Source organism: Gymnoscopelus braueri (genome assembly GCF_963280865.1).
Source record: "Gymnoscopelus braueri genome assembly, chromosome: 4".
Taxonomy (NCBI): domain Eukaryota; kingdom Metazoa; phylum Chordata; class Actinopteri; order Myctophiformes; family Myctophidae; genus Gymnoscopelus; species Gymnoscopelus braueri.
In genome coordinates this window covers 54,885,800-54,909,432 of record NC_137605.1, presented here as the reverse complement: position 1 = coordinate 54,909,432, position 23,633 = coordinate 54,885,800, and the positions used below count along the sequence as shown (strand labels likewise).

The 23,633-nt window shown below is 39.5% G+C and overlaps 1 protein-coding gene across 5 annotated transcripts; it reads left to right on the top strand.

Annotated features, from left to right (window-relative positions):
• The first annotated feature begins 4,954 nt into the window (after nucleotides 1–4,954).
• On the top strand, nucleotides 4,955–22,694 carry LOC308084216 (uncharacterized protein). Of its 5 annotated transcripts, none has more exons than XM_080426760.1 (6): nucleotides 4,955–5,066; nucleotides 16,427–16,537; nucleotides 18,602–18,712; nucleotides 19,761–19,840; nucleotides 20,475–20,557; nucleotides 21,443–22,694. In XM_080426760.1, exons 1-5 carry the CDS (start codon nucleotides 4,997–4,999, stop codon nucleotides 20,538–20,540), a joined length of 438 nt encoding a protein of 145 aa, XP_080282886.1. In that variant the 5' UTR covers nucleotides 4,955–4,996; the 3' UTR covers nucleotides 20,541–20,557; nucleotides 21,443–22,694. The 5 variants fall into 5 exon arrangements, with proteins under 5 accessions (XP_080282886.1, XP_080282885.1, XP_080282884.1 ...); XM_080426759.1 differs by having other exon boundaries at nucleotides 19,758–19,840; nucleotides 21,447–22,694; XM_080426758.1 differs by having other exon boundaries at nucleotides 19,758–19,840.
• Nucleotides 22,695–23,633: the final 939 nt, after the last annotated feature.

Below are 23,633 nucleotides of genomic sequence, written 5' to 3'. Positions count from 1 at the left end.
TCGACAACACTGCGAATGCGGGCATCCTCAATGTCCTTCGAGAATAAATAAAGGTTTGAAATGAATCACCATTACCCAACACAGAGGGGGAAGCAGCATGTTTGAACACATCATCATCCCATCACAATGTACCAGCACAGTGTTGGTTCCACACCACTGCACTCCTGACCTGCATGCTGTTTCAACATCTAACAGAGCTGAACCTACTTCACCTGAATGAAAGATCACCCCTGAGGAGAAGGGGGGGGGATAAAGAAGGAGAGGAGAGGAGGTGAGAGAAGAGAAGAGAGAGGAGAGGAGGAGAGGAGTTTTTGATTGATTGGGGCAGTTTATTGAAAATGAATTCAAAAGGATAAATACACAAGAAAGGCCGTAGGCTTGTGGTGGAAACAAGCCTACGGGCTTTCTTGTGTTTTTATCCTTTTGAGAGGAGAGGAGAGGAGAGGAGAGGAGAGGAGAGGGAGAGGAGAGGAGAGGAGAGGAGAGGAGAGGAGAGGAGAGGAGAGGAGAAGAGGAGAGGAGAGGAGAGGGAGAGGGAGAGGAGAGGAGAGGAGAGGAGAGGAGAGGAGAGGAGAGGAGAGGGAGAGGAGAGGAGAGGAGAGGAGAGGAGAGGAGAGGAGAGAGGAGGAGAAGAGGCAAAACTAAACTAAACAGATGCTCTGTCTGTGTACATGTTGGGATCTGTCAGATTTTAAGTTTACTGTAAGTCTGACAACAGAACAGTTGAGGACACGCCCCCTGCTGATAACCATTCCTCAAACCAATCCACCACCCTATTAACAGCTCAATAACACCTAAGGGTACATAATACTGTAGAACCTTCTCCACACAGCCAAGCTGCCTATGACAGCTGAAACAGAGCAGTATTCAACACGTTCTTTGGTTTTGTTCTCTGTCATGCCAGCAACGTTCTTCTTTCTTGAAAAGATCAAATCACTGATGGACAAGGAAGGGCTGTAATTGCCTGACCCGAGAAAGACATTTCGTAAAGTAATTTGATTGCCAAATTGTCCATGTTTAACTTCTCCCACAATGTCCTCCAGTGGAGAGAGCCATATCTAAATGACAGAGCTCAATATGTGAAGTTGCAGATCAATCTGCACAGGGATCCGTAGTAGGAACACAAAGGGCCGTTTCTCACTGGATCCGTTTTCATTGAAAACGTTTCCCAATTCGAATGCTGGCCTCAGTGGCCTGCATTCACATTGGGCATAGATCCTATCGCACCACAGAACACATGCATATACACCCCCGATCCTACAGGTGGCGGCATGCACATAGTGTTTCCCCTGTGGACACAGACGTCATCAACTATGCGACAATCTTTGTGCTGGTCTCGCACAAATCTGCGTTTAAATATGTTGAAAGCAAGGGGGCGGAGTTGCGGTGAGAACTGAATAACACTACTCATCATGAAAACATCATGCACGTGCAATATAAAATATTAATATTATCCAGTGATATGAAAACATTAGCTAATGTTTTTATATCACTGGATAATATTAATATTTTATTTCAAGGTGCCTTGACAAAATTAAAACACCATTACATTATTATGAATAGTATTAACCACATGAACCCCAGCATGGGGGGAACATAAGCCAAAAATAGCCAATCTACAAGCTCACAACGCGGGACGCGTTGTGAGCTTGTAGATCTGCTATTTTTGACAGAGAGATTTGGTGTTGACAGATAAAAGCGTCCAAGAAAAGTAGGTCCGTTTTTACTGAGAATAGAGGGTTTAAGTAGGCTACATAATAATAAAACAATAACTTTATTTATATAGCACTTTTCAAAACATGAGTTACCTTATTTTATGCTACAATTGGAGAAAAGGTCAAATAAAAGATACACGTTTTTTTTTAAGCATAAGGGAATAGCCTACCATAGTTAACAAGTAAGTTAATTCTGACAAGCAATAAAGAAAACACATTTAAACAAACTAAAATGAGACCAAAATAACTTTGGTCTCGTTGCCCACATCAACAAACAAACAAATACAGACATACATGTGAATTACATCAATAATTATGAATGACAGATTCATATGGTAGAAGAGTGCAATTTATGACAATAAAGCACAGAGATGTTTCGTTTTTGTAGCCCACGTTTGTGTGTGAAACTGTAGAATTAATAAAAAGAAACTTCTCATTTATTTTGGATAGTAATTATTCTGCTATTCTTCATTATGCTCATTATAATATAATATTATATATTATCTTCATATAACTGGTCCTCATAATGCTCATTATAATGTATTTTGGATAGTAATTTAATGTATTATTCTGCTATTCTTTATTATGCTCACATAAGCTATTTAGAAGGGATAAACTAAACTGTGCATTCAGGAGAAATTGCATCATGAGTGAAACGGCTATAGTCCTTGGGAAACTATAAACCTACGTAGGCCTACATCTAAATGAGTTACCATATTTACTTACAAATTTCAAATTACAAAGCCTTATAAGCTATATATTTCTGGGATGCATAGTAGCTGAAACTCCACAAGATACCCACAAGATATACTATATGCGCTGCTCGCGCACCTGAAATGCGCGATGGAGACCCGCCAATGTTTCATGACTGATAGACATGAAAGAAGGCCATTCACAGCTAATAGAGAATTTTAAATTTTAAGAATCGGTTCAGAATTGAATGAGTAAAATTGTTAGAAAGGCTCCCATATAAGTTTATTATTATTTCAATTGTTATGTTCCACCTTAAGAGTAATATGCACCAGCCCTTTAAGTGCGCAATGCATTCTGGGGCGTTTTCATTCATTCAGTAGCACCGGCTAGAAGAGCTGTGTTTTTGTTGGCTGTTTTTGTCGAGTTTATATACCGTCACCTATTCCAAATAGCGGGCCACTTCCGTCTAACGGTACGCTTGCTTTCACATTGCAGCTACCGTACCCGAAAACGCATGATTCGGATCCGAGACTGCCTCCCGAGGTGGTTTCGGGAACGGAACGGTGATCCGTTTCGCGGGTCGATTCGCTACATTCACACTAGCCAAGCGGTCTGGAATGCGCACCCGGGACCTGAGTGTGAAACGGCCCTTAAGCTTAGCCTGTTATATGCTCTAATATGAAGATTCAGAAAGGAGTTTTAAAACGACAGTTCAAACTATGTCATTCCTAACATTCCTCACCTATTAACTCAATCACCTCATTTGGCCTCGCTCCAATCAGATCCGTTGAGCACATCGACAGCGTTGATTTAAAAGGACTCCTCCTCCTTCCTTGTCTCACTTGCACTTTCTGTTCAGGTCACCCGCCACCTCCCCCCACACCACCGGGGATGGCCCTATCTATACGGGGGGGGGGGCTGGGGGGGCACCGAAATGATTGAATCTCATCGTCATGTGTCATTTATGTGTTAACCGCTAAACTTTTGCATTCATGTCAGCTTTGACTTTGTAATTCTGATAATAAATATAATTGCATTCATTCTGTGTTGTGAAGTCTCTCAAAAGATGAACTATAGGTTGATGACAGTGTGATCTTATGTTGGATTACCCCCCTCTGTGTGGATTTGTTCCCCTATGCAGACTACTTTCCTATCTATTATGTGGAATGTGAATGTGATCTGTTTCTTTTCGTTTTCTCCTCCCCCCCACACACACACCCACCCACACACACACACACACACACGCACACGCACACGCACACGCACACGCACACACACATACACACACACACACACACACACACACACACACACACACACACACACACACGCGCACACACACACACACACACACACACACACACACACACACACACACACACACACACAAAACAGGATGCAGCCAACCTCACCGATGCACTGGTCCACATCACTGCATGGGTGTCATTTGGGTTCCCTGGGGATGGCGGATGCCACGCCCTTGCATTCACATTTAACCTAGAATTCTATTCTTTTTACACTTTTCTCCATCGTTTTCGCAAGCGCTATAATGGCTTTTGATTAGGAGTGCACAAATCCATGACCATCCATCCATGCATGTCTACATGTGACATATGTGATGCACATACAGTAAATTGAATCTTGTTCCGGTTAATCCGGTAATCACTGGGGAAATTCCAGAGTTGTCTGAGTTGTTGCAGCGTGCAACCACCACACGACTTCATTGAAAATAGCAACTCCCAGCACAAGCTGTTTATGGAGGCTCACTTTGGCATGTTGTACTCCGTATTGGATGAGCTGATGACATTTCACTTGAGTGTGGGCCCATGTGTGTACAGTACGTGCACGTGTGTGTGTGCATATGTTACTGTCAGTCAGTCTAGCATATTCTATGGGAACCTAGCTTATGTGTGTCCCACATAGAATGTTCTGCAGCCTCACGATATCTTGGTGTCTTGAAGTATTTCATCATCCCATGTCAATATCAGAGTGGGAATACTTAATGAATTAAAAAATGTCACGTTATAAATACTGTTGTAGATAAGTGTTTGTCACCTTTTTGCCACCCTCTATTTATTCCTGAAATGCATAATTTGCTAAATCAATCTCATGCCTTCAACTCAATATAACCGATGACAGGAGATTACATCTGAATTTTCCCTTACTAACTAACCCTCACTAACTAACCCTTATTAACTAACCAAGCGACCGATCAATCGGTGTGAAACTGTCTTCGTTTTTCTCTAAAAAGAAGAATAAAAAGCATGTTCTAGTCCAGAACCAGACATGATTCTGTCAAGAGTAAAACTAGAGCCTTATCTCTGAGTTGAAACATCTGTGCATCCTGATGTATTCACTCTATAGCTCTCAGTGTGATGACAGAATGCACAGTAGTCACGGGTTACGTTTATGTTCTATCTGTCTGCAAGTTGGGATTTGTCTGTCAGAGTTTAGTTTCAGTTTATCAGAGGGGAGGACACGCCCCCTGCCCCTTACCGCTCCTCAGACCACGCCCCCTCTGTCCCACCACACACACACACACACACTTCTCCCACACAGAGTCAGTACTGCTGTGTGTGTGTTTGTGTATGTCTGTGAATTTCAGAATGCTACTATTTGTGTTTGTAACAGGGGTCCTGTTGCTGAACCTGGCCTCCGGTGAGTCATGTTATTATATAATGATATATTATATTGTGGTTTTATGTTGTTGGTGCTGCTATGTTGTTTGAGAGGAGAGGAGAGGAGAGGAGAGGAGAGGAGAGGAGATAGGAGTTATACTCATCTTAAACATTCAGGTCCAGTCTTTTTCAAAAAAGAGATCTGACACATTATCCTGGGAAAAAAACAGACCCCAGAACTGCATGATTAACATATGTTCATCTGTCCAGTTGTTGGACACACAGTTCCTTCATGTTTGCATGAACTGCATGTATGTAGCTGTGTGTAATGTAAACACTGCAGAAGAAGATCAGAAACGTACAGACTACAGACAAAAATTAACATCTCAATGAGAGATAACATTACGCCATTCTGTAGAACCTTATACATCATTCTGTAGAACCTTATACATCATTCTGTAGAATACATCACTGTAGAACCGTATATTACACTGTAGAACCTTACACATCATTATGTAGAACCTTATACATCACTGTAGAACCTTATATTACACTGCAGAACCTTATACATCACCTTATACATCATTATGTAGAACCTTATACATCACTGCAGATCACTGGTATCACTGTAGAACCTTATACCTCTTTTCCATTGGCATGGAACCGGTTCCGTTTTGTTTCCCCACCTAATTTAGAACCAGTCTGGAGTTTTTCCACTGAAAATGTTCCGAACCCTAAAAGTTGGTTCAATCTTGGACAACATTGTTGCCCATCCCATTACTTGCAAATTAGGGCTTCATATTCTATTAATAATCAGTTGATAGACTAATGGTATTCGGGTCGGGGCTGTTTGGTTACATAATGGTGAGCACTCTTCATCATCATTCTAATTTCCTACCCAGGGAATCAAGTAGTGTTGTGTGTCAATCAGTGTATTGTTGTTCTTTTATGTAACATTATTTTGTAGGTAACAAAGCTTAATGCCACAGGGATGTATTATGTCTCGTGGAGACAAAAGTCTCAGCAAACAGGTCAGTAATCGTCATCTCCGCTCGTGTAAAATGAAAGTGAGTATAATGTAAATTATGTCAAAATGAATGGACAAAGTCACGCCCCCGGTTTCTACAGACCTGTTTTGAAAAAGTTTCAGAAGCACTGCTATAACGCACCAAGGTTCCAAGAATCCTAATCCTGGTGCTAGAATCAAAGCTATTTCGGTAGGCCTTATTGAATCAAGACGGTGGATGCAGAGCAGTTGGGGATTCATTGCCAGATTAAAGCTATAGTTTTATATTTGACCAGCTTGTTAACCATTTAAAATATACTGAATATCTCAATCTACGAGCTCACATGTCGTGTTGTGAGCTTGTAGATCTGCTATTTTTGCAGAATGTTCGCCCCCAGAATATATAGGGACGCCAGAAGACAAACGTGTGGCCACCTGTCTCCCTAACAGGGACACAGTCGACTGGCTGGATGAATAGAATGTTTCAGGGTAACTGATACTCATTGTTGAGAATATCACACAAACACTGACTGCTCGACCGGAACCAGAACTGTGACTGTTTGGCTCTAATAAACTGTGTTGGCTTTAACCACTTTCACCCGGGCGTCCCTATTACGGCTATGTCATTATAGGAGAAAAATGTAAAAAAGAAAAAAACAGTTTAAAGAAATTCAAAAATAGGCTAGAAAATGAGTCCATCTCAGTGGTTCTCATCCTTTTCTGGATTATTTGACCACATAACGCTCCAGCAGCGTATTATGTGGTCATTCATCAAATTCATCCTCTCATCCTCTGATCGGTGCAGTTATAGATAAAAATGCGAATTGGCCTGTTATAGCGCCACCATGAGGCTGATTTGAGAATGTTCACGTGGCATTTCTTCCTCGGCCAAGTGGGAATGTGCGTGAAACAGTTCACGGAAATCGCATGCTACGTTCATGATTTGAGGCATTTTGTTCAAAACAAACCAATCCTGCAAAGTTTGAAAGCCAATTTTAGCCAATCAGTATGGAATATGGAAAATCGCCCAGATCCATGTTGATCACATGACTTGGAACTAAGGGAATGTTTGTGGAACTCACTCTGGAACATCTATCTCAATCAGTTCAGTCAGATCTGCTGAATTGAATACAAGAGAACTGGGCTCTATTTCAAGGTGGGCCCAGGGGACAACTCAGCACTTACATCTGATAAGAAGTGGGTTATAAAATGTCAAACAGGGAATGGGCCCAGTTCTCCCCCAAAATAGTGGCCAGTTCTGTCAAAAGCAAAACAAACAAACAAACAGTCGACTACCACAAGCAGCGCCTAAGATTTTCTAATATTATTATTTAAAAAAATAGGTTAGCTCTTTTATAAATATTTTGGGTGGCTGGTTGACTTAATTGGAAAATGTTTGTTTATGTTTATTTTTTGGTCATCTGTTTATTTTCATGTAGAGTATACTTGCAGTTGTACATTTTGTGTTATTTGAAGCAATTTGTAACAGTGTGTTGAAAAATCTGTTATTTAAGGTTTCATGCCCTTAAGGCTTGAAACCTTAAGCTTCGTTTATACTCTTTAAGACAAGCTATGGCTCATGGCTCTTGGCTCACATCTCCTAAGACAGAGCTACGAGCCAAGAAATCTGGGAACCCATACGGTAAAATAAAAGGGAAATAACTTTTTTTTTACGAGCCAAGTGACACATTACAAATGATGTCCATGAGCCAAAAGATCTGACTCACAGCGGTTGTCTTACACAGTATAAATTAACCCTTATTATTGTTTTTCTGTTGGTTTATTATTACGGTTATTCCCTCAGCCTTTCCTGAATTCCAGTGAGATGGTGAATGCTAGAAAGATGACATTTTCAGGAACAGTAGATATAATAATATACAATATCAGACAAAAATCATAACCCACACGTTGCGATACTTAAATATCTCCAGAAGTGTGATTAAACTTGGCACGCATATTCATGCTGTACAACTTTGCTAATAAGCTCAACATATACAACTTTTGTGCCGTTTTCTTCTTCTTTTTCCTCTTTTCAAAACACATTTTTAACAACTCCTCCAATAACGTTTATCCGATTACCACTAAACTTGGTAACAAATGCCCCAAAATAATACTGCATATTTGGATTGACCAAACCTCATGAAAGTTATCACACTGCTATTGGACCAAATATTACGCAACATCCCAAATGTGGTAGAAATGACTTGGAGTGGACGCTGGACGTGACCTGTGCCTTTTTAGCTCATAACTCAGCTTGCGATAGGACAGTCACAATGACCAGACCCCCTGTTTGGAACATTCCTACCAAGGTTTATATACCAATCAATCAAAGTAAGGCTGAATGGAGATAACCCCTCTACAAGTGCGAAACTCGTTTTGAGCTTGTAGATCTGCTATTTTAGCTACTTTTTAATTTGAATCCTGCATTGGTGGAAGAAGTACTCAGATATTTTACTTAAGTAGCAATATCACAATATAAAAATACTCTGTTACAAGTGTAAGGCCCGAGTTAAAGATGTTACTATATTATTGGCATAAAAATATACTTAAAGTACCAAAAGTAAACATACTAAAATGTCTACTAAAATGAAATGCAGATCAAGTGAGCTTGTAGATCTGCTATTTTCAAATAGCCTATGTATAAAATAGAGCTAAAGTGGTTAATGTATGTTTTATAATGTAATAATTTATATCTGCAAAGTAACTAGTAACTAAAGTTTTCAAATAATTGTAGTGGAGTAAATTAAAGTACAATATTTGCCTCTGAGATGTAGTGGAGTAAGTAAAAGTATTTAGAATTGGAAATACCCCTGTAAAGTTAAAAAAAAATACCTCAAAATTGTACGTAAGTATAGTACTTGAGTACTCAAGTACTTGGACATATGAGGTTTCCACCTAGACAGCGACGATATGATAAGACAGACCACAGTGTTGAACTCCCATGGCACTGTTGGTCTGTGGTTTTGCCATGGAATCTAACAGTATACCGCCTCATGGGGCCTGTGGTTTACACGTCTCTCACTGATGCTTTCACAACATGACAGGACCTGCTGTAGCTTCACAACAAGCATGAGGTTTTATTGAGAGAATCAGAACACAGCAGCTAGACCATTGGTTCTCAAAAGCAGAGGTGGACAAAGTACTCCACCCTAGTACTTGAGTAAGAGTAGAGATACCCATGCTCAAATGTACTCCACTACAAATAGAAGTAGCTCAGTCAAAATGTTACTCAAGTAAGAGTAAAAAAGCAATTGCTTTTAAATATACTTAAGTATTCAAAAGTACATACTTTTAAAAATACTTAAAGTACAAGTAAAAGTAAAAGTAGCAGTACATTTCTTAATTTTTGTATCGATGAATTGCTGTAATGTTTTCACAATGAATTCATAGGACGTAACTGCATGCACTGATGTGCTTGCTTGTAGAATCACTATGTTATACAAAAGCCTGCAGAAACACCTATAAAAACATAGAAATGACTGAGGAACCAGAACAAAATAATTGTACTCCTCCTATACACCCATACAAGATGTAATAATACAGAAACATTGAATTAGCATGATTACTGGATTAACATCAAATATATTGCTTTTGCATACTAAGAAGTGTAAAGAAAGGCTTAACAAGGGGGTCGAGTGCCATGTAGTAGCCATGTTCGATTCTGCTTCGAACATGCCCCCCCCCCCCCAACAGTTTCATTGAGGCCATGAGATCTATTTAGCCACTGGCTTTTCATCTTATTATAGACCCCTAATTCAAATAATGCAAAGATAATAAGTCAATAGTTTAATATGTATAATTATGAAAAAAGTGTAATGCACAACAAACAATAATAAAAACATTATTTATGATGAACATACTGATGATTGCACTTGACTTGATATTTTTATATGGCAATGGTTGACATTTCAGTTCCTTAGTTTATTTGTTTTTCTCAGTTCTCTGTCTGCTGGTCTGGAAATGTTTAGTCAAACGACGTGTGATTTGTCCGCAAGTTCTCTTTTTTCACCATCACTGTGCAGTTCTCGCTGATGAGACAAATACTTACAGTAGAATAATGATGAGAGAGCTCTATTCAGTTCCATGTATGGTATACAAATACATATGGCTGAGATAAATGGTAAATGGTGCATTTATATAGCGCTTTTATCCAAAGCGCAGCGCTTTACATAGATTGTGCATTACATTCACCCATTCACACACACATTCATACACCGATGGCAGAGGAAACCATGCAAGGCACCAACCTTCTCATCGGGAGCAATTAGAGGTTCAGCGTCTTGCTCAAGGACACTTCGACACTAACTCTGGGGGAGCCCTCCAGCCCGGGATCGAACTGGGAACCTTGCGGTTTCCAGTTCACTCTACCCGGCCACTCTACCCCTGAGCCACTGCCACCCCCGAGATTTCAGTTCCTTTTTCTCTGTCTGGTGGAAAGGTCTAGTCAAATGATTTATGGTTTGTCAGAATGAAAGTGTCTTTCCAAGTTCCCTTTCTTCACTTACTGCATAGTTGTTGCAATTCATTTTCCCATCAAATATAATGTGTTGTATACTGTGTCTTTTGTCTCATGACGTCTGTTCCCAAACGTATTCAACTGATGTCTTGTCTCATTAGATGTGGTTGAAAAATAGTAGTAGCTTAATAAACAGGTAACACACGTGTACCAATGATATGCTGCCAGGGTCAATCATGTGTTAATTCACCCCACTCATTTGTTAGTTTCAAGAGTTGTGGTTTCTGTTAAAGTGAACAAGTACTCGATGTTGATGAGAAAGTCTCAGACCATGTGTATGTGGTATGATGTAAGGCAGTGTCTATCAACCTTTTTTGTGCCAAGGCACACCTGGCATAGCCAAAAAATCCCAGGGCACACCTAGATATACGGTATATATAATTATATATATATATATACGGTATATCTATATAAACACACTAGGGGTGTGCTGATTTTCACATTTCACGAAACGATACGATACGATATTGGGCACACAACTTCGATACGATACGCACTTTTTTATCATGAAAATATATGGGGGAGAAAAAAAGCAAATGCAAACAAATATTTCTGTTTTTGCATTATTCAGACATGCAAACTTGTAGCTTTTCAGCTTCCACTAGCCGTTTTGAATCCAAATAGGGCAATAGTGTGACACCTGACCCGAAAAGAAACAGCATGTTGTCACCCTTTTCACCTCGGGGCTGTTTGCATGCCTGATTATTGTTATTGTTTAAAAAAAAAAAAAAAAAAAAAATCTTTTTTTTTTTTTTTTTTTTTCAAAATCTTTTTTTTTCAAACCTCCTTCAAACGGCGCGGCACACCTCAGCAGTAGCCCCGGCCCAAAATTGGGACGTTTGCCAGGGTTGATATACACTGATGTAAGGTATGCCAGTGTAACAATGAAATAATTAAGGCAGCTATTAGCAAAGCATTACTTCTAGATGTCTGTCTTGTCTTGCATCCTCACCTGAGGCAATCATGTACGGGTACCAACACAACAAATCTCCTGCAACATATTAATGAGCAAGTCATCCCGACACTTTACGAGTCACCAAAATCATTCAAACAAATTATTTAAAAAATAATAGTGAATATTTAGGATTATGTACACATTATAGACAAAATACAAAATGTGCTACGGACATGGACAAGTATTGCCACAGACACGTTTGTCCGTGTACAGACATGTTGATGACCCCTGCCACAGACATAGACAGTGCTATAGAGCAGAAGTGTGGCCAATTGCATTTTTGGAAAAAAAACAACCAACCTAAAAGTACTCAGTACTTTACAGCCTTCCTAGAAATGTACTCGAGTAAAAGTAAAATATTTGTCTTGGAAATGTACTCGAGTAAGAGTAATAAGTATCAAACAAATCTAATACTCAAGTAAAGTATAGATCCTCAGAATCTGTACTTAAGTACAGTACTCAAGTACATTTACTCCGTTACTGTCCACCACTGCTCAAAAGTGGGGTCCGGGGACCGCAATCATTTGAACCACTTAGCTTTGGCTATGAGTACTGGCGCTATGAGCTTGTAGATCTGCTATTTTTGAAAAATCTTGAAAATGTGTGAAGGTCATAGGTATAGGTGAACTATGGGAGTGGATTTAATTACCAATATCTTTGAATATATGTATTTTTTAAAGTGAACATCTTTGACTCAAATCTTTGCTTCTGGGGGTCCCTGGCACGAAACATTTTCAGATGGGGGTCCGGGGCCAAATATATATCAATTTAGGGGTCCTTGGCATGAAAAAGGTTGAAAACCACAGAGCTCCCCCCTCGAGGGCCTGTTTAAAAGTAGGGCTTTGGGGAGGGCCAGGAAGATCATGGCTGACCCCGCACACCCAAGTCTCTTTGCCCCGCTCCCCTCAGGCAGGAGGTTGCGGTCACTAAAGACTGTGAAGGCACGACACTCAAACAGCTTTTTCCCCACGGCCATCCGGCTACTAAATGCTGCTGGTGTCCCCCCACCTTACCTGACCTGACCTCAGAGAGCTATATGGACTGTCCTCCTACCTGAACACTTGAAAGCACTTCTTATATTTGTATTTATTTATTACTTTTTTGCACTATGATGTTGGTTTGCACTGTCTTGTCCTGTCTTGCACCAGTCCTGTTGTAAACTGCGCTCCACTGTACCAAACCAAATTCCGAACATGTTTACATGTCACGGCAATAAAGTCTTCTGATTCTGATTCTGAGCTAGACCAGACTCTTTCACATTGGACTCCTTCACTCAAACTAGTCTGAACCAAGATCATGACTGCTTTTCTAACAGGATCTGTATGATATATTGTATATATTTAAACCTGTAGAACAGTGGTTTTCAACCCTTTTGATATGAATGTCCATTTTTTTATTCTGCATTTGAGCCACAGACCACCGTTTGATGAGATTTAGACTCTCAGACCCAAGACTTAAAATATTTTGTTATCGTTGGAAACGATTTTGTCCACAATTCCATGCTGTATTGATGTGGTACCATAGGAGAGACAACAGGCAAACGTTGATAAAATTACAATTCTTTAATTAAGTAATGCAGATGTTAAACAATAAACCCGTAAGGGTGCATTTGGTTTCATTTTACGCTCTCAAGAGTTTAAGATCTAAGGGTCCATTTGGTTACCAACTCTCCATTATTTAGCTGGGGACCACCTGGAAACCCTCTCGAGGAACACTGGTGGTCCCCAGACCACTGGTTGAGAACCACTGCTGTAGAACACTATGCAGTATATGGTACATACACCAAGTACTATTACAGCTTTGATTGATTGATTGATTGATTGATTTATTGACAATTTGCACATAACAAAACAATGTACACAGGGAATAGTCAAAAGGATAGACACAAGAAAGCCAGAAGCTTATTTTCATCGTGGTCCTGTTGATCTTGGTGTAGGTGCGGGCGAGCGTGTGAGTATCTATATGTGTATGCGTGTGTGTGTGTGTGTGTGTGTGTGTGTGTGTGTGTGTGTGTGTGTGTGTGTGTGTGTGTGTGTGTGTGTGCGTGCACGTGTGTGCGCGCGCATGCGTGCGGGGGCTGGGGACGATACGAACCCTAATTTAAAAATGTACTTTTAGGTCGCACTGGTAGTGAGCCATCTCTTAAGGGAGAGCTTAAAGCCAGCCATGGAGCTAGTGGTCTTGATGCTTGTTGGTAGTTCGTTCCATGCATCTGTTGCAGTGTACAGGAATGAACTTTGGCCCATGCAACTGCTAAATATGTGAGGCACAAAGTTAGTGGAGCTGGGTTGTCCAATATCACAGGTGAGATATGTAAATACAGCGCTAATATAAGACGTTTACAGTCACAGATTCACAGTCACACAGATTGATCAGTGCATCAGAACCAATATAGTGCAGAAGTGAAAAATGTATACACGATGAGGGAATTTTTTGGTTGTGTGCAACTTCTGATCTATACATAGTGCAAAAAAACATATAATTGTGTGACCTTCTGCTCAGAGCATGAGGTTGATTAGGATCAAACCTTTGTGGGGAGGCGTTGAGCAATCTAGTTGGCAGTGGTGGAAAAAGCACTCAAATGTTTTACTTAAGTAAAAGTATCAATACCGCAATGTACATAGAAATCTGTAACTTTAGAAAACTGTAACTCTGTTACAAGTAAAAGTCCGGAATTAAAAAGTTACGACGGACAGATCGGTGAACCAATATTATCCGGCGAAAATTTTCTTCAGAGATTTTGAACCCGCCCGTCTAGACATGATATCAGACACGCTAGGGCCGTCTAGGAGGGTTTTTGACCATTAATGTGGAGATCTTTTTCCCGTCTGACTTAGTCATTCTAATCAATGATGGACAAACCACCTACTGTATCTCCACAAGTTGGAGTTTAGGTGGTTTGAACGACAGTTTGAGGATCCAATGGAGTTAGGAGGTTTAGTCAGAAGCACTTTTAAATACTTTTCATTGGTTCAATATTAAAACCCACACACAGACGTAAAGGGTGTTCAATAGCTCTGATTTTTTATTGTCTCTGTTGGGTGGAAACCTCATATGTCCAAAACTTACTTTTCAGGATTCAAATAAAAAAATTAGCAGATCTACAAGCTCAAAACGCTTCGAGCTTGCCGATCTGATACTTTTGATGCTTTTGTGTGACGCTGTAGTATGATCAAGTATGGTTTAACTGGTTAACCCTTTGTACAGGAAACAGTGTTCACGTGAAGATAACCTTTATTAACCCTCTGTAGTGGAAACGCACTGATCATTACTGGAAGTTGCTCAACACAACCTGTCAGTGCACAGTGTGTTTGGCTCAGGGACACACAGAGGAACATGTTCTCACTAGCTACACAAAGGAGCTGTGTGAGTGTGTGTGTGTGTGTGTGTGTGTGTGTGTGTGTGTGTGTGTGTGTGTGTGTGTGTGTGTGTGTGTGTGTGTGTGTGTGTGTGCGCGTGCGTGCGTGTGCGCGCCTGTGTGTGTGTGTGTGTGTGTTATTCTATGATTGTGACTTTGAGGTAGGAGGTGTGAAAGTGGGAGAGATGTTTATTGTTTTATTTGGCTGAATGGAGTTCATTTCACTGAGTCACCATTTGAAAGCTGTTTCTGAACTTGGGTTTGAACCCAAAAAGCTTGAGTTTTCTACAAAACGGGGCCTGGGATTCAGCTCCATGAAAGCCATCTAGATTTTCTATATCTATGATATCTCTGCTGTCCAGCAGCAACCAACTACAAAATGTTATTTTTTTCAGGAAATGAAAAAAAGAAAGAAAAAAAAGTGGAGTTAGGAGGTTTTGTTCATCATTGATAAGAACAGCTGAATGAACCTCCAAGCTCACAATGAGGTTGCAGGTCAAAAGGGGGTGGAGCCTGGAGTGAGCAAAACCAGCTAACTCCACCTCCCTTTGGTGGAGTTGGCTGGTTTAGCAGAAAGTTTGAGGATCCAATGGAGTTAGCTGGTTTTGTCAGAAGTGCTTTTTAATGCTTTTCATTGGTTCAATATTTTCTTTTACCAACACTCAGACGTAAAGGGTGTTCTGTTCAATAGCACTGATTTATGGAAAAAAATGAAAAAGAGTCAAAATGGAGTTAGCTGGTTTCTGCCGGACAGCAACGATATCTATGTCTACATCTGTGATGAAAGTCAAATTACTGGAAGAGTAATGATGATGATGATGATGAAGATGATATGTATTTCATATTATAATATAAAATGATGGCAGTGAAAAACAATGGACACGCTAGTGCAAAAACACCATTCTGATTGGCTGAGACCTGTCATGTGTGATTCTCTATAATAACCCTGGTAATAATAAGAATTGTTTGTCACAGCTAAGAAATATCAATGTACAAACCATACTGTACCACTATAGTCCAGCTTATAACTAGCGACATCTGGTGACAGAAGTACGATACTACACCTGTGATGAAAGAGAATTATGGAAAACTTTTCTACTTATAATACGACACTTAAATCTTTTTGACAATAACGATTGACGTATATATACGGTTATGGTTTTGTTTTTGCTATTGTTGCGATTCTTTATTATTTCTGTGTTGTTGTTATTGATGCTACAATGTTGAGGAACCAACATTAAATCATTTAAAAAATGTACACAAATCTTGACTCTTGAGAACAACATTTTTCCTTAGATCTATGGTGGTGTGTGTGTTTGTGTGTGTGTGTGTGTGTGTGTGTGTGTGTGTGTGTGTGTGTGTGTGTGTGTGTGTGTGTGTGTGTGTGTGTGTGTGTGTGTGTGTGTGTGTGTGTGTGTGTGTGTGTGTGTGTGTGTGTGTGTGCGCGCGTGCGTGTGTGCGCGCGTACGTGTGCGTGTGTGAGAAAGAGAGATAGCATGCCCGTAGAATGCATTTTTGGCTGAAAAACTAAATCTAAATGTTTCCTATGTGTGTTTCCTGTCCAGTGAAGGGGGAGTCAGACCCAGAGGATGAAGACACTGTTACGGCCACACCAGACTACTCAGACCATACAGCTGACTACGACTACAACGTTACCTTTGAATACGAATACTTCAGTAAGAACAGAACACACAGACGCTGACACAATAGTACTGCCGTACTTTAACACAGGGACACAACAGTACTGCAGTTATTTTATTCTTATTACTTACATAGGACTGCAGTAGCTTAATACACACCACTCTGCAGTGCTTTAGCATTGACACAGTACCCTGTAGTACTAGTACTGACACAATACTCTTCAGAGCAATAGTACGATGGTACTGAAACCTACAGTATACTGCAGTGGTGTAAAGTAACTAAGTACATTTACTCAAGTACAATTTCGAGGTATTTTTGGGCGGTGTAGCCGCCCCTATAAGTGGGGTTAGGACACCTCATTCTCTGTACTGTGATTGGCTCATTAGTACACCCCTAGCTGTACTGTGATTGGCTGACTCTATTGGCTGACTCTATTCAGCACTGTGATTGGCTAGCGAGACACATGATGACATTAATAACCTATAAATAGGACTATGCACTTCACTTGCATTCACTTTTTTTTTTAAGTGAACTTCCATCACTGTGATGACCACTGTGATGACCACACCGCCCACTTCACACTGGGTGTGATTTTTTTATTACTTTACTGGAGTATTTCCAATTTTCAGTACTTTTACTTCTACTCCACTACATCTCAGAGGCAAATATTGTACTTTTACTCCACTACAATTATTTGAAAACTTGAGTTACTAGTTACTTTGCAGATATAAATTACTTTATTATATAAAACATACATTAACCACTTTAGCCCTATTTTATACGGCTATTTGAAAATAGCCTATCTCAAAACGCGTCACAATGCGACGCGTTGTGAACTTGTCCGTAGATTTGCTATTTTCAAACATTTTAGTACTTTTACTTTTGGTACATTAAGTAGGGGAGATAGGGGACAAAAGTAACACTTTTTGTATTTGCCTTAATAATTCACAGAGTACTTGAAATATCCTAGTCATCTTTTGTTATAAGAAACATATATATGTGCCCTAATTAATAATACAATTTTTAAGCTTTCACTAATAAGGACATGGCTAAAATATTAATTTGAATGCAATGAGTCACAGTGTTACAATTGCCCCCGTGACGGGGGCAGTTGTAACAGTGGTTGGGGGCAATTGTAACACTGTAAAAATAAGTCACATTAACACCCTTTATCTCAAATAAAAGCACATCACTAAATAATATGTATCTTTTATAATTTAACATTTTTACTTACGAATGTATTATATACATAATTACAATTATTTTGTATTTTTATTCGAATTATTTTATTTTTCAATTTAGTCAAGTCTATTTTTTATTTAAATGTATTTTTACTTTGAAATGTAGTGACTTTTAGTGAAATATGTTCATCTACAGTACTAACATAAAAGTATGTAATCACAGACAAAAAATCTGCTTGCATTGAAAACACATTGTTACAATTGACCCCGGTCACTGTGTTACAATTGCCCCCGTTGGGGCAACCATGATAAAATCCCATATTCTAGCTAGAAACACCTATACTAGCATAGGCTGCTGACGTTAATTTGTGACCAATAACATAGAGATGCAATTCATCTAAGTTTAAATTAACTGACATCTTATCTTTAGACAGCAGAAGGAAAATACTGTACACTCAAAAATGTACGTTTACACCTCAAAATCAGTTTTTGGTTGAAAACTTCTGCTGAGATGAAATGATCATTCTATCCTTTCATAGGCAGAGAGAGGACCCTACTGAGCATGTGCACAAGAAGTCTCACCTTCTAGCATATTTCTAATTAGAATTATTGAGTGTGTTACTTTTGTCCCCTGTTACTTTTGTTTCTGGTCTCCCCTACATTTTGATACCAATATTTTTGTACTTTTACTCAAGTCAATTTTTAATTCCAGACAATTACTTGTAACAGAGTACTTCTACTTTGCAGTATTGATACCTTTAATTAAGTAAAACATTTGAGTACTTTTTGCTAGGCTTCAATACATTAAATGAATCAAAATGGTTCCAATGTAAATGTGTGTGCGTGTACGTGTGTGTGTACGTGTGCATGTGCGTGTGCGTGTGCGTGTGTGTGTGTGTGTGTGTGTTGTGTTCCTAGCGGAAAGAACCCCGGATGACAGTGAGGATGATGACAGTACCGTCACGGCCACACCAGCCTACACTACACCTGACTATGACTACAACGTTACCTTTGAATACGACTTCCCCAGTAAGAACACACACATCCTGACAGACACAGTAAGAACACACACATCCTGTTAGACACAGTAGTACTGCAGCACTTTACTGACACAGTACGTGCAAAGTCAGTGCAAAAGGTACTCACAGGTTTTACTTAAGTAAAAGTATCAATACTGCAATGTAGAAATACTCTGTTACAAGTGAAAGTCTGGTATTCAAACTTTTCTTGAGTAAAAGTACAAACGTATTGGTATCAAAATGTACCAAAAGTAGGAAGTACTCATTGTGCAGAATGTCCCATTTCACAAGTTTTCAAATGAATAAACATCTTTTGAAAATAGCAGATCTACAAGCATTGTGAGCTTGTAGATCTGCTATTTTCAAATGGCTGAAATGTATATTGGGCTGAAGTGGGTAATGTATGTTTTGTAATAATAATCAAAATAATCAATAACCAAAAGTAACAAGTAACTAAAGTTTTCAAATAATTGTAGTGGAGTAAAAGTATAATATTTGCCTCTGAGTTGTAGTGGAGTAGAAGTAAAAGTACTGAAAATTTGAAATACTCCAGTAAAGTAAAAATACCTCAAAATTGTACTTAGTTACTTTGCACCACTGCCCATGACCAAGCATGACCCACTGATGACACTACGCCGTGTCGATGTATTCTTGGTCTGATCTACTGCCTCACGTCTGTGGAATGCTTTCCCCGAACACCTGAGAGCACCATGCACAGTCCACTGATGTTTTTTTAAAATGGACTTAAAACCCACCTTTTTAGCAAAGCATTTTCTTAATTATTCCTGGGCCTTTTTGTCTATGTACTGATTTTACCTAGTATTTAATTTGACCCTTTGGACTAGTAGGGTCCCATGTAATTGTTTGGTTGCCGTTGCTTCTTTATGCCATGTTTTTAAATCCTGTAGCACTTTAGCAAAAATGTAAAATGCGTTAAAAATAAAATGTATTATTATTAATAAATTGAATGAATGAATGAAAATTGCTCCAATGTAAATGTGCGTGTGCGTGTGCATGTGCGTGTTCGTGTGTGCGTGTGTGTGTTGTGTCTCTAGCAGAAAGAACCCCTGAAGAAGAGGTACAGGAAGTCTCGAACCCGACTGGTGGAAGTCATCCTCAAACACACAGTATCAACAAGGTATTCTCACATCACTATGAAGTAATGTCATCTCACATCACTATGAAATAATGTCATCTCACATCACTAATGAAAATAAATACGATCTGAGAATATGCTTCAATTTCAGAGCACTCTGGTCTGGATGTCATAGAGCCTTCTGATATCAGTTAATTTATGAACGGTGAGAGGAGATAACCTTTAACTAACACTGCCATTTTTCATCTTTTAAAATGTATTCAAATGGATGTTAATGTGAGTTCTGAGTGCTCAGTGGGAAACCTCAGAACTCCCACGGATCACTACGTATAAAAAGCTGGATTGTCCTGAGCGTCTGAACAAAATGAGGAAGAAGTCATTGTAAAATGCAATGGTTGCAGCTTGTTTGGAACTCTAGACAGTATTCAACATGCATCATGTTACATGAAACAAAACGGGTGAAAATCATGATTATGCATAAGATAAATTAACATTAATTTGAATTAATTTCAAAGATGAAAATGTCAATGTTAGTATCTACTCTGAACGTTCATAAATGAACTGATAGCAGAGGGCTCTATGCAATGACATTGAAACCAGAGCGCTTTGAAATCGGAGCAGATTCTCAGTGTATTTCCAAACACTAACATTAATCTTGTGTCGACCTCTTCTTTAGACTTCAGGGATTGGTCTCTTAACTGCAAGTGTCCTGTTGGGATTGGCTGTTCAGCAGATTATGTGACCGGTCCACTATACATGGTAACACCACTCACCACAACCACAACACATCTGTTGTAACCACAAGACAAATTATATTCATACACTAACTTGTATTATTATTGAACCAACACATCTGTTATAATTACGACCCCAAGTTGGTCTGGGGGATGTGGGGTGTAACCTTAAAAGTAATCAAGACAACAGATGTTCAAAAACTAAGAATTTATTTAACTTACAAGCAACACCAAACACATAGGCCTTTGTTCTAAAGAACTAATGTTTCAATGAAGACATAATAAGTCGGTTAAGTCGGCATGCACAAGCATGCACACACACGCACACACACACACACACTCGCGCATGCAAGCAGGCAGGCGCACACGCGCACACACACACACACTCGCGCATGCAAGCAGGCAGGCGCACGCACGCACGCACGCACGCACGCACGCACGCACGCACGCACGCACGCACGCACGCACGCACGCACGCACGCACGCACGCGCGCACACGCACACACGCACACACGCAAACAGAGAGAGGCCACCGAACACACACGTCACACAACACAACACTTGAGGAGTTAGCTCGGTTGTGGCAAGCACTTAACACAGAAACACATTCTCTTGCAATTGGAAGTATCACCTACAACTAGTGTCATAAGACAACATACTGTAGTATCACATTGCCGAATGGCGCACCATGCAGCCCTGTCTGTCCTCTTCCTCAGGATTTTAATAGCCTCACCCTGATGAGTTGACTGAACACTGGTGTGCTCAATCAACTCTACAGCCCACTCACATCATCATACATTATATCTGAGCTATAGGTGACATAAAGACATATACAATATATTTATAACACAGACATGCTGTAGGCCTATTTGTTGCCGCAAAAAGACCAACACCTGTCCCTGTTCTACAGACAGAAATCTACTGACCTTCACCTACAACCCCACCGTGATATCAGAGGAAGCAGACAACCAATAAGATGCACTGATCATCCAGGGTCATACAGGATATTTCATCATCAATGTATTTTTTTTTAAATAAATTTGAAAAATATTTTATATTTATCTGTATTTGAATGTACTGTATGTCTTTTGGGGTGAGGTAAATCAAAGATACAGCAATAAATACAACACACACACGCACTCACACGCGCATGTGACAAATGACAGGAATCAGGAAACACAAACAGTGGTGTTGGGTCACCACCAGCGACGGGAACAGTTTTCTAAAATAAGACAGATAGAGCTGATAAAAGTACACAGATAAGTAGTAAATACATGTTTAACTTCAGCACAAACTAAGCATATAGTTACGCATTAAAACCAAGATTTCACATAATCCTGCCAGAGTTTAAAAACACATCAAATCATTTCAGCTCTTTGTATGCAACCAAAAATCAAATTCAATGTCTATAGGCCATTGGTTCTCAAAGTGGGGTCCAGGGAGTCAGACCCCCAGGGGTCCCCAGAAAAAGACATAAGACTTAACATAGCATCACAATCATTTTAACCATTTTATCCATATTTTATGTTGGCTATTCAAAAATAGCAGATGTACAAACTCGCAAGGAAAATATTGAATTTTTTAATTTATTTTAACATAAATCCTCTCTTCTGGGGGTCCCTGGCACAAAACCTTTTCAGATGTGGGGTCCGTGGCCAAATACACGCTGCCTTCTTTCATGTCCTACCTGGGATTGAATCCTGGGTCTCCGACATGAGAGATCAAAATTCTACCTTTCAGTCCATAGAGGATCCCCACTTAGAGATATTGCACATTATGAACTCCAGGCAGGCTGTCCTACCCGACACCAGGGTCTAAATGTGACCTGGAAGAGTAGGGAGACCGCTTCCAACCACTGCAGAAATACTAGTTACGTTAACATAATCAGATAGCCTACTCTACCATGATACAGATTGGTTAAAATAACGTTTTATTTATTAAGTTAAGAATCACAGCTTTAAACTCAAACAATCACTTCTAAGCAATCCAGGCACAAGCTGACAGCATGACGCTCTCAATTTAACCAAATCCCACAAATACTGACTATCATCATCATTTACTCATAATGACTTTCATATTGTCTTACTGACTTATTTCCTACATCTCCACCTTATCATCCCTCTTCAACATATCACTGGTAGCTACTTAAAGGGATACTTCACTTTCGGCGGGGGTAACATTTAAAAAATATATTAAAAATAAATGAAAAAAGTAATGGAAAATTCATGGCCCCCTCACGCATTAGAGTGTCCTACTAATGTGTGAGGGGGCCTTTATTTTGCCATAACTTATTTCATTTTTTTTTAATATATATTTTTAATGTTTATTTTATGTGAAAGTGAAGTATCCCTTTAAGTACTTGAGTAAATTACTCTTGAGTAATGTTAGTACTTTCCACTACTGGTCCTTTTCATCACCTCTTGTTCCTTATGTTCTGACTGAGATCAATACTGGCCTTGCGCATAGCAGAAATACAAGCTCACAACGTGTATGGCGAATGCTTCCGGGGAAGTGCATTTCTGCCCTCTGAGCGCGTGTTCCACAACCTCTCAATGATGGGTCTGGTCATCTTCACCTAATCCTTGTCCTCCTCCTGCCTGCAATGTGGAATTGATATAAACAAGTCAGTAATAATGCTTTCTTCATTAAAATGATGTATTTTCAGTTTTTGAAGCTTAAGAATTAAACCTGCAATTTCTTTTCTTTAGTCAATATGCCAATTAATTCCTCCCCACACACATTTCTGTGTTGTCACTGCTGTTTGTTGTACAGTATTTTACCGGCTTCCCTCCCCCTAACACGGGCCAATTGTGTTCGCATGGACGCCCGACAAAGCCTGATGCACCACGATGGTGCATCAGAACATTGTTTCCCAAACAGTAGGTCGGGACCCATGTTCGGATCGTGGACAAATTTGTATGGGTCGCAAGTAGATATCTTCCTATACATCTAATATATATATATATATATATATATATATATATATATATATATATATATATATATATATATATATATATATATATACCGTATTAGTTCAAAAGATTTTAAAAAGTTTAAACAAAAGAATCACAACTTTTCATCAAATAAAAACCAAATCG

Excerpts from the sequence above, each read along its gene's own strand:
- LOC308084216 (XM_080426759.1), top strand. The coding sequence starts at position 4,997 with ATGTCTGTGAATTTCAGAATGCTACTATTTGTGTTTGTAACAGGGGTC. Across the intron at positions 5,067-16,426 it reads GTTGCTGAACCTGGCCTCCG|TGAAGGGGGAGTCAGACCCA; the intron begins GTGAGTCATGTT and ends TTTCCTGTCCAG. Across the intron at positions 16,538-18,601 it reads CTTTGAATACGAATACTTCA|CGGAAAGAACCCCGGATGAC; the intron begins GTAAGAACAGAA and ends TTGTGTTCCTAG.